Source organism: Anolis carolinensis, chromosome 5 (genome assembly GCF_035594765.1).
Source record: "Anolis carolinensis isolate JA03-04 chromosome 5, rAnoCar3.1.pri, whole genome shotgun sequence".
Taxonomy (NCBI): domain Eukaryota; kingdom Metazoa; phylum Chordata; class Lepidosauria; order Squamata; family Dactyloidae; genus Anolis; species Anolis carolinensis.
Genome location: NC_085845.1, coordinates 71,235,513 through 71,247,888, shown reverse-complemented (window position 1 = coordinate 71,247,888; position 12,376 = coordinate 71,235,513). Strand labels below are relative to the sequence as shown.

At 37.7% G+C, this 12,376-nt stretch overlaps 1 protein-coding gene across 2 annotated transcripts in view; it reads left to right on the top strand.

The window, feature by feature from the left end:
- Nucleotides 1–12,170, top strand: part of micu3 (mitochondrial calcium uptake family member 3) — a 53,053-nt gene extending 40,883 nt beyond the window's left edge. For both annotated transcript variants that reach the window (XM_008111715.3, XM_008111714.3), the window contains 5 exons: nucleotides 484–655; nucleotides 2,531–2,639; nucleotides 4,886–5,043; nucleotides 8,011–8,088; nucleotides 9,256–12,170. In XM_008111715.3, coding sequence (XP_008109922.2) covers nucleotides 484–655; nucleotides 2,531–2,639; nucleotides 4,886–5,043; nucleotides 8,011–8,082 — 511 coding nt within the window. In that variant the 3' untranslated portion in view covers nucleotides 8,083–8,088; nucleotides 9,256–12,170. The remainder of the gene's footprint in view (nucleotides 1–483; nucleotides 656–2,530; nucleotides 2,640–4,885; nucleotides 5,044–8,010; nucleotides 8,089–9,255) is intronic.
- The last annotated feature ends 206 nt before the right edge of the window (nucleotides 12,171–12,376 follow it).

Genomic DNA, 12,376 nt, shown 5'->3' with positions numbered 1-12,376 from the left:
ATTTTATTTTGGGAAATACTCTCCTGACCTTATAAATCGGAAGTTCTACCTTTTTTTGTTATTAGATGTTTCCAAGAAAGGAACTCCGGTGATTACATCATTGCTAAGGACAGGTTTAAATTTTAGCCCTTAGTTTTCAGTTGAAAAATTACTTCTACTTGGGAAAACAGAATGCATGTAAAAGAACTTGGCAATTTCAGCTACTACAAACACACAGTTTGTAGGGAAATAAGTTTTTTAGAGTTATTTTACATTCTATTTTTTCCAAGTCTCCACATATTAGTCTTTCTTACAAAAGCAATCATGTGTCTGAATAATGTCTCAACTGAACTTCCACTAATAGTCCTCTCAGAGTGACTGCTCTTCCACAGTATTTTAACGGATGCTGTTGTAGAATTGAAATGTCTGAGATATTAGGGTTCTCTCCCTCACCTCCATAATTAGAGTTCTACAACCTGTCAATACAGTACTTTTATAATTTAGGTTTATGGATAACCTCCAAACTGAAGTTCTTGAAATAGAATTCCTTTCCTACTCTAATGGGATGACCACCATCAGTGAAGAAGACTTCGCTCATATACTTTTAAGATACACAAATGTGGAAAATACATCAAGCTACCTGGAAAATGTGCACAGCAGTATCCCAGAAGAACAAGTAAGCTTTCAAACAAGGGCCTTGCTATCAGCAACAGCTGCATAAAGTATGGCTGTCTTCTGGAAAACTTGACATTTCCAGTGTAAATTTCTTCCAGGCAGATCTGCATGGTTTCAATAGCTGATATTGAGGTCCGGACTTCAAAAAAAAAAAAAAAAGGAAGAAGAAAGCAAGCAAGGGGTTTTGTTGTTGTTAACACGCCTGTAAGTTAAAAGATGCTGGGCAAGAAGCAGTGGCATTATTGAGATGAAGTGTCCACTTTCTCTGTTTAGTATAATTGGTTACTATGTAGATTTCATGACGTTCAAATTTGCAATTGATGACATTCCATCACTACTGAATTATGATAAACATCAGCCTGGTCAAATGTTTTTGAATTATTGTTTTAACATCTGGAATTAGATAGTTATCATAATATACCCACGAATGACTTAATATTAACAGCTCAATGTGATAAAATGTCACAATTCCATATGGCAGATTTGCCATTCTTAGAGCCCTATATATAGCTTTATTTGAGATATTCATTCATTTATTTATCATCCCCTTTCTACCAATTTTGGGACACAAGATGGCCTTAATTAACTTACTGTTTATTAGTGCTTAATATGAAAACAACACAGTTTTAACTATTCATTTTGAAAGGATCACCGCCACATATATCCCTGTTGCCTTTCTTGTTTGAATAGAAAGGTTATGAGATGAGGGATGATTAGAACATATTGACACCTTTTACCTAGTTTCCTAATATTTTTAGCAGAATATCATTTGTAGGATGCCAATATTGTGTGCTTCCTCACCATTGAGAGTTTTTCAAAGAAGTTGGGAGTAAATACATAATGCAGGTTGCCAGTCTGTTTGTTAGGGAATAGATATGCTGTCAACAGTAAATGTAAACAATAAACAATTCTGTTGGAAACTGAATGCATCAGTGCAAAGCAGTCAGGTAGATGTTAGCAGCACCCTTTCAAGCACGGAATGCTCTGGGTTCATTTCATTCTGTTTCTTTGCAGAAGGATCAGGTTTAACTATTTTTCACCTGCTTGTAAACAGTTTGATTTATTTTCAGATAGCTACACTTTTCAACAGTGTCAGTATTTTCACTCGTGGCACTTAAGAAGAAACAATCCATAAGCATCACTTTGCAGTTAGTGACAGCTAAGAGCTTGCACTGAGAAAGCAGGCACTGGGGCTTGATACTGTGATAAAGAATATTTCAGCAGCTCTAACAGAATATGTACTAATTTAAAAACATTAAAATGGGTTATTAGAAATATCAAAAATGGAAATAAATGCATTTTAACTGCAAGTGTAAGAACAGAATAGGGTTGTTGTTTTTTTACCTCCCTTCCCCGAATAATTGAAAAGAGCAGAGATGGGCTTCCTATGCTGGCTGTGGTTGATGGAATTGACAGTCCAACAGCATTTAAAGAATTGATCTTTGCCAACACAGGAGTAGGAAGAAAATCTGAGTGCAATCATAGCAAGGTAATGATGGTTGGAGTAGATCAGGATGATTTTGATACATTCAAATGCTGGGGATAGTGGGGAGGAAATATTTCACCATGAGAAAGGCTCATACTGAAATGGTGGTCAAGCTGCCACGAGTGGCAAGTCATGAATGGAAGTGTTCCATGGTGGAAGGAGTAGGTGCTGGATCCTCTAACTCCAACATTGCTCCTTTTCCCTTGCTGAACTCGATTCCAGATAATTAAGTAATATGTGTTCTTATGTTGTCTTCCTGTCTACTCAGTGTCTTGCATTCTAGACCTGTTCAAACAGTTTGTTACTGTTTGTTCATTTATTCCCCACTTTTTTGCCAGTTCTGTATTGTTTACTTTGTGGTATTTATATCAGCATCATTTTATTTAACAGGGCATTACATTTGATGAATTCAGATCATTTTTCCAGTTTTTGAACAATCTAGAAGACTTTGCCATTGCGATGCAGATGTATAATTTTGCAAACCGTTCAATAGGACAAGGTGAGCATGCCTGTAATTATATTTTAGAAAACAGAAATGTAGGTTCTCAATTTTGAATGCTGAATGTGGTACAGATTCTTATTGGAAATGTATCGCTATGTCCAGTGTTGTATGCAAAAGTAGTATTTCTTGATATTCTAATACAGTAGAGCATAGGTTTCACTCTTTTCCAAATAAAGTTCAACAAACTGGGCTCATTTCACATGTTGTAATCCTTGTACTTAAGAAAGAACTAAATACCTCTCGAAACTGCAAAACCCAGATTCTATGGCAAAGTGGCATTAGTGCTATGATTGTGCAATCTGAAACGTTACTAAATTATATGGTCCACTCTGGATTGTTCCAAAAGAAATTATCTGAAGTGGGATTGAGGGCACAACTTGCCATCCTTTCCTTCGCCTCAAGCGCCATCCTTTCCCTCACAGTAAGGATGGAATAATTTAAATCAGTATTTGAAAAGAACTCAAATTTTAGATAGGAGCTAAAGGAGACAGTATTCTGAGCAGTATTTTGCAGACTCTCTAAGTCATTAAGTATATTCATCTGGACATTGGTTTGTTTTTTTAAAAAAACTTAATATATAAAACACTATAAGTATCCAGCGAGCTGGACTGGACTGTTGAAAAGTCCTACCACTCAGATAAGTAGAAATGCTAATAATATTTAAATTAAATACTAATAATAATATGTGATCAGAATAATATGTCCTGAATGAGATGAAAAAATGTTCTGTGAACAAAGTAGTTGAGAGAGAAGTTTGAAAGTATTTTTTTCAAAAAAATACCCTTCTTATTTAAAACTTAGGATAGCAATGGATGCATTCTAGTTTACAAGAGATGAAAACAGAAATAAATTTATTCAATAATTTTGGTACCTGCAAGAATAAAGAAGTGAATGTGCAATATCAAGCCACAAGGTGGAGTAACTGCTACATACTGTACAAGAATTGTGTCTGTATGTGCCTAACAATACATATAAACAAAACAAGGACTTTAAAATATAAATATAATTTTTTTAAAAACAATGAAACAATTTAACTCTTAAAACCATTGAACATGAAAAATATTAATATGTATTACGAACTTTATACAAATCTTAAACTGCAGATCACATAGCATTTAACAGCCAAACCCTTGCCAGATGTAAATGCCTAATGGCAGATAAATGTTTATACCTAATGACAAAAAGCAAGCAGGATGAGACCATCCCAGTTTCTCTGGGCTTCTCATCCCACACAATTTTTTATCCGTTGTCCATGCCAAAATAGAATCCCACAGAGGCCATCACAAGATGCAAGACCACTTCCGGATTGCCTGTGGGGTTCAGTTGCAGTACAATAATTATAGCTAAAATGTTTAATTATAATTATAGCCAAAAACCTGGAGTCCATACTTCAGGAAATAATGCCAGACTGCTCATTGAAGGGAAGGATATTAGAGGCAAAGATTAAGTACTTTGGCCACATAATGAGAAGACAAGAAAGCTTGGAAATGATGCTGATGCTGGGAAAAATGGAAGGAAAAAGGGAGAGGGGCCGACCAAGGGCAAGATGGATGGATGGTATCCTTAAAATGAGTGGCTTGACCTTGAAGGAGTTGGAAGTGGCGACAGCCAAAAGGGAGCTCTGGCATGGACTGATTCATCAGATAACGAAGAGTCAGAAGTGACTGAACGAATAAACGACAACATTGCCAAAAACCAGCTATTGGTGTGGGGGAAATGGTGCCTGTGTACCACATGGGGCCCATTTAGAAACTCCAAAAAAAATCCTACTCAAACACCAAAAAGGTGTGCCCATTTCGCTCCCTTTGTTCACAAACACACATAGACTAATCCTCAAAATGAGGAAAAAACTGTATTTTGGCTAGTTCCAAGTACCAGAAAAAATGTGATGGCACTATAATAGTACCTGGGGGAGGGGGGTGTTTAATATGTTCCTAAGCCTTGCGGCAACTGCTTTTTATATTTTCTCCCAAATTTCAGAATCTATAGGTCCAGGCTGTGTATAAACCACAAATGTATTTATTCCCTTCAATTCCCATGTAGGCTGTATTATCTGAGTATGCCAAAAGTATCCTATGCTACAAAATTATCACACTTTTTCTCCCCATTACTAATACAGCATGGTAGGATCTCACTTAGAAGAAAGTATTCAGATCATACTGATAACTTATACTGTTTTTCTATGAAAGTTACCATTATGTAATGGCTTTGTAAAGTGTGCTAATTCATCTTTATTTCCTTAGATGAGTTCAAACGTGCAGTATATGTAGCCACAGGTTTGAAGCTTTCACCGCATTTAGTGAACACAGTCTTTAAGATTTTTGATGTAGACAAAGATGATCAGCTGAGCCACAAAGAATTTATTGGTATTATGAAAGACAGATTGCATCGAGGATTCAGAGTAAGAATTTGCCTTATCTCTTACTTATGAAATAATTGTGCTTCAACTGTTCCTGATATGTACTATTAACAGATTAAGCATTATTATTTCTAGAGCAATTCCAGGAATTTTGCTTTTATTTTATTTATACATTTTTGTCCTTCTATTGAACATCAAAGGGTACACAGAATTGTGTCACATAAAAAATACAGTAGAGTCTCACTTATCCAACATAAACGGGCCAGCAGAACGTTGGATAAGTGAATATGTTGGATAACAAGGAGGGATTAAGGAAAATCCTATAACACATCAAATTAGGTTATGATTTTACAAATTAAGCACCAAAACATCATGTTATACAACAAATTTGACAGAAAAAGTAGTTCAATACGCAGTAATGCTATGTAGTAATTACTGTATTTACGAATTTAGCACCAAAATATCATGATGTTTTGAAAACATTGATTACAAAAATGTGTTGGATAATCCAGAACGTTGGATAAGTGAGACTCTACTGTACTTGTATTTTGTTATTGGCCTATTAATACTGTTTGTTATAGTGAATAGCAGTGTTATGTTTGTGAAAACCAAGTCTATGCTTAATGCCCAGTTATTTAATTAAACCTAGTAATCATATAAGTTTACTAACCCTTCATTTATAGAAGTGGGTTTCTTTTTTTTCCAATAGCCATGTCTTCATCAGACACAGTCTGATCCAACTTGCTGGTGATCAAGTAGGTCGTCAGTGCATTGTGTAGTAGGTGTATTCTTGTCATCAAAATTTATGGACTGCTGCTTACCAAGTAGTTTTAGAAATTGGATCTAGAAACCTTTCTCCTCTCTAAAGACAATAAATTGAATAGTAGTTGGTGGAAATTAATTTTGTCACAGAAATTTAAAAGAATGCTACAATATAGCATCATTTTGTATTAATATATATTTTAATATTATACACTCATCTGAGCAATAAAAATGTAAGAATCCATCTAACAATTTTTACAAAACAACCTTTTTTGTGTGTCAGGAGCGACATGAGAAACTGCAAGTCACTTCTGGTGTGAGAGTATTGGCCGTCTGCAAGGACGTTGCCCAGGGGACGCCCAGATGTTTTGATATTTTTATCATCCTTGTGGGAAGCTTCTCTCATGTCCCCGCATGGAGCTGGAGCTGATAGAGGGGGCTCATCTGCGCTCTCCCCGGGTGGGATTCGAACTGGCAGTTTTCAGATCAGCAACCCAACCTTCAAGTCACAAGGCTGTAATCCACTACCCCACTGGGGATCTGACAAAACAACCTGATAAAAGAGTTTTAATACATTGTGATTAATGGAATAGGGAACCACATGTATGCTTAGCCTTTAAATCAGTTGGGCTGTTTAGTTCTTCAGATCAAATAGAATTCTGGGGTTTTTGTGTTAGTCAGCCTGAACAGTTAAGTGGTCCAATTTTGCCCTTCTCTTACCCTGCCTATATTGTCAACTCCAAACACTTCCTGAATATGGTAGAGAATAGGAAAGTAGTCATGGGAGACTATAGGCTTCTCTTTGGTGGAAATAATTTACCATTTCTTGTAAATTATTTACCATTTACCATTTCTTTTCTGTGAGGCTTGATTACCACTTTCTGGCTCTCTATTCTGAATTCTACTAACCAGTTTCAAACAAATATTTTTATTTGATGTAGTATTTTTTAACCATGAGGAAGAAAGTTGGAATTGTTACAAGGAAAGGGCAGAAAATGGACCATGGGTGCACCTTCAGAAGGCAGTTACCCCAATGCTGATCTGGAGTGGGCCTGGTCTGAGCTATAGACAAAACCGTAATTATCCATTTGATCAGACGAAGTCACCTTCCGCTTCCTATTTTGATTACTTTCCCTGTCCTGTTTTATGTTGTGTGCTTTCAAGTTGCATCTGGCTAATGGCACTCTAAGGTGAACCTACCTTGGCAATATTTGCTTAGAAGTGGTTTGCTGTTGCCTCCCTTTGAGAGGGTGACTTGCTTAAGGTGACCCAGTGGGCTTCCATCACTGAGCAGGGATTTGAATCTTATTCTCCATGTGGTCGGCTTATGGCAACTTCAAAGCACATCCATACACATACACATACTGTACACACACACACATACACACACACTCCTGAATTCTTAGTCCAACACTCAAGCCACTATAGCACACTCGCTAATTTAATTTGTAGAATAAATCTATGTAGTACCAATCTCTTAGAATTTCAATCAGTCAGTGACCTATTGTAATACTACCTCCAAAGGTTGTGACAAAATTTATTTCTTTTATCTGTGATAACATATATATATATAATCTGTTGTAGTACTGTGGACTAATTGTCTGGATAGTTATGGATAAATAGAATGCTTTAGTTGGTGAGCTTATAGCATTACCCTAAGCTAACTTTAGAATATGGAATATTCTTTTTCTGCATTTTCATTCCCTGCTTTCAACATTGTTTTGTAGACAGATTTAAAACCCATTTCTTGTTGTGTGACCTGTGTTTGCCTGCCATCTTGTGGACAGTCACTAAATAGCCAGATAATTTAACGCCTTTTTGGCAATAAATATGTTCCATGGAGGTTACAAATGGAAGAGATTTTCACAATATCTTATTTAAGAGTGAGATTCCAAAGATTTGTTATGAAACAAAACAGGAGGGGTTTTAACATTAAAACTATCATAAACATTTTGTTAAAGCAGGCACAGGAATATTTGTCTTCCACATATTAGGACAGTGAGTCCAAAACGCCTTGGTCAGCATAGCCAATGGTGTAAATCTCTTGGAACTGCAGACTAACATCATTTGAAGGCCAATGACCTCCACCCCTGTAGTTTGATAGTTTTCTGGTGTATATTAGGGTACATGAATATTAGATTCTACAATTACTTTTGTTGACAAGTAGCATTCCCTTCCTCACTTTAATCTTAGGCTGTCTTCACTTATTGCTTACGCATTCCCATTTCTTTGTCTTCTGCTTTTCAGGGATATAAAAGCGTACAAAAATACACAACTTTCAAATCTTGTGTGAAGAAAGAACTCAATAGCAACAGATAAACCATGGTATGTCTTGATTTTGCGCAATATGTCTAAAATTGCTAGTAAGAAATATTAACCAGCTGGAATCCTGTGCAAGAACCCCAGTTTAAGGGCTGCAAAGGGACTGTGCAAGTCCCCAAATCCTCATTTACTTGGCAGCAGCCATTGTAATTGATCTGAGTCTGTCCCCCTGTGAATCAGGAAACAGCTGGCTGCTGTTCTCGGTCATCCTTGCATAAACAATCTCCAGCATGAGGGAAAATTGTAATGGGACCCTATTCTGCCTATTGCAATGGGAATTACTCATAAGAAGGGATGGAAATAGCAGCCAGCTGCTTCCCAGGGACAAGAGAACACACCCCCATTGATCACTTATGTAAGTAAGAATAGGACATGGGTGGGTCAAGCCAGAATTTGCAGGGTAACACTATAACTGTGATGCTTACACATATATAAAGACCATACATAATTCTAGCCATTCTCTTTATTTGGCTTTTCAACTGACACATGTAAATTTCCTGGGGAAAACTGATTGTTTTAGAGTTTTAATTTTTAATAAGCACAGCTGGATAATATAAGGTTCAAAAGAGGTTTTAGAGCACCAACCCCCAGAGTCAGACATGACTGGACTTAACATCAGGGGAAACCTTTACCTTTACCATGTTTTCAACCCTTCGTTTGCTCTTTTGGTCAGATGCTGGTGTTTACTCTCATTGGGCTTGGCACACTGGGATTCTATATAATTTGTGGCTACTGGTCATTATTTCTAATCACAGTAAATAGTAAATACAGTGGCTCCTCTGTATCCATGGATTCTGTATCTGTGGATTCAATCATATAGCTTGAACATATTCAAAAACTTCCCAGAAGTAAATATTAAATTTGCCATTTTATATAAAGAACAGTTTTACTACCCTATTTTATGTAATGGGAATTCCATGAATTTCAGTTTTGACAGGGGGTTCTGGAATCAAACCCTAGTGGATATCAAGAACCCACTGTATGTTATACTGGACAAGAACTGTCTTCTCAATTGGATGCTGCCACATGGAGTTTTCTTCTTAATCATGCAAATAGTGATTGTACACAAAATGTACATAGTTCTTACAAATGTTATCAGTATTCTTTTGTTTTGTAATTTATATGCAGCTTTTCTCTAATAGTTTTAATTATGTATATATTCGTTAACAGAGAAAAACCAAATACGAAGAGAAGAAGATCCATAATTGTGTGATGACTATATTATGCAAGCACTTCAGAGAACTCTGGAAGCAATTTCACAGCCGTGACAAGATGAGATAAACGACAAGACATCTTTAATGCTTAGTTTTTCCCTCTCTCTTTTGTTAACTGAGGAAAGATTGAGGCAAACATTTTTCATTTATAGCAAAATAGGTTATCAGTTTGGACTGTGACCCTTGAGAGTCTCTGCTGCTGTAAACATAGTTCATCTGTATCAATGGAATAAGATGCATCTATTTCTTAATTTCCACCTTTTTCATCACCCCTTTTCATGTGAATCACTGAAATTATTTTTGTAATGTTTGGAAATAATTTTCAAATCAGTGCAGAGAAATATTATGCATGTTTAGTGAGAGTGGGGCTGCGTTCTGTGGGGCTTACTCTCTGGAAAGTGTGCATAGGATTGCATTTTTAATAGAAATTTCTAGGGAAGTAGCTGTGTTAGCCTGTTATGGCAAAACAATGAGTCTTATAGCACTTTTAAATATTATCAAGTTTTATTGGGCATAACCTCTTATGAACAGGAGACATTTCATCAGAACCATGGAATTCTATCTGAATTGGCAGATTATTGTTCAGGTTCTTGGTTGCATATGTAATCAGTGGGGCAAAAGGAAACAATGCCGAAAGTGGAATTCATGAACATTTATAACAGTGATAATTAACAAACCCATTGGATGACAACACATTTATGGCAAATAAAGCTTATTAGTCTTTAGGGTTCCAAACAGCACTTTGATATCCTTAATGGATTGTTTTTAAATACAGTAGAATCCCGGTAGTCCGAGTTAAACGGGCGGACCTCAGCTCGGTCAACCCAGATGACTCGGATTACCAGGCCTCTCCGTTGAGACTCAGCCTGGATTTGGAGGAGCTTGCAGCCCCTTTGAATCCACGCTGCGTCCCAACGGAGGGGAGGCCTCTCCATTGGGAGGCAGCTTGGATCCAGAGGAGCTTGCAGCCCCTTTGAATCCATGCTGCGTCCCAGTGGAAGGGAGGCCTCTCCCTTGGGAGGCAGTTTGTGTCCGGAGGAGCTTGCAGCCCCTCTGAATCCACGCTGCGTCCCAACGGAGGGGAGGCCTTTCCTCCGTTGGGAGGCAGCTTGGATCCGGAGGAGCTTGCAGCCCCTCTGAATCCACGCTGCGTCCCAACGGAGGAGAGGCCTCCATGGCCGTGGTTTGGATCCAGGGGAGCTTGCCGCTTCTCTGGGTCCAAGCACCCGCCGAATGGAGAGGAAACTTCTCCCTTCGGCGGGCGTTTGGGCCAGCCATTGAGCGGGTGAAGGGGGAGGGCAGCAAAACCCCTACCCGTTCACCCGTCCGCTCGTGCCTCGGCTCCTTCGTCATGCCAGGAGCCGGCAGCACCGGCACCCGGCGTGTCGAACGGCCAGCCATGCGTGTTGCTAGGTAGATAGCAAGCTACCTAGCAACACACAGGGGGCGTTCGCCCCTTGGGAGGTGCCCCCTGCGTGTTGCTAGGGGGCACCTCCCAAGAGGCGAGTACCCCATGCGTGTTGCTAGATAGCTTGCTATCTACCTAGCAACACGCACGCCAGCGAGCAGGTGAATGGGAGGGCCTTTGCGGCTCTCCCTGTACACCCGCTCGGACAAGCAGGGCTCGGACGAGCGGGGTTTTACTGTACTACTTTTGGTTTCTTCCAGAACAATAGTACAGTGTTCCCTCACTTATCACTGAGGTTAGGTTCCAGGACCACCCGCAATAAGTGAAAATCCGCGAAGTAGGGATACTATATTTATTTTAATTTTTATACATGATTTTAGTAGTTATACAGTATTTTAAGTCTTTATCAACCAATCGTGTGTTGATAAATCGCCTCCTCCTTCTCCTGTTGTTGCTTGGGCTCCTTTTCTCTCCCCTCAGCTTCTCCTTCCTCCCTTCCTTAGGCTGTAAATTGTAATTTTTTATGATTAATAACAGTCTTTTAGAGTTGATTGAAAAACAGCGAATCTGCAAAAAGTGAACCGCAAAGTAGTGAGGGAACACTGTATTATGGGTTTTATCTTTTTTATCTTTGGGAGTCTTTGCGGGGAATATGCTAGTAGAGGAAAGTGGGGTATAAGTCATTAAACTAAAATTATGCATGGACCTCTTACTGTCTATGTGGAGCCTTTTCAATAATATTGCAAACCTGCTGATTATTTTCAATGTGAAGGGAGCAGTGCATTCTCACAAACAGCTCAGTAATACCATTTAACCTTTCTGAAAAAGCTCTGGATGCAGAAATAATAACTGAAAAAAATTGTGCATGTTACTGTAGTACCATTTTTGTATGCATTTTCTGCCAAGGAGAAATACGTATTAGTAACCCAAGCTAGATGAGGTTATTTCACTTTAAATATAATGGTTACGAAACTCTATATAATGTGAATTATTTTAAGAATGTATTTTTAAAAGGTCTGTTGTATTTATTTCATTTTACATGCCATTCCATTTTCTTAGTAAGTTTATTATGCTGATATATGTGCCTTTAATAATAATATGTACATAAAAATATTCCCAGTGGATGTTAGAATAGCAACCTATTTTAACAGGAATATGAAATAAAGATCATTTTGCAGCAGAAAGCAATTTGGGAAATATGTTATAAAGTTACTATGAAATCTAACTATTTTCTTACATTATAGATTTATGAAAACATTAAACTATTGAAATATGGATAGCATAAATAGATAAGATTTTAAAAGAAATCTTTATCCGTGAGCCTTTAAACGAGAGCATTTTGAGTCAGTACTGATGTTCGTCATTCCATGCTACTAAACTAAATCAAATGCAGCACTTTGCATTCTTTTATCTGAGAATAGTAGTGTCATTTATATGTAGATTCAATAAAGTTAATCAAAGTATGCTGACTTAAAATTATTTAATTATGGGTAATATTAAAGAATGTGTTTCCTAGCCTATTTCATTCTACTCATATGGTATAAATAGAATTTAGCAACTATGAACATATCTTCACTTGCTAAATTGGACTTTTCTGTTTTCTCCTTGCTACACCTCCCTGTTTTCCAGAAGCAGTGCCTGAGAAACAGGGTTTACTAGTCACTTTTTC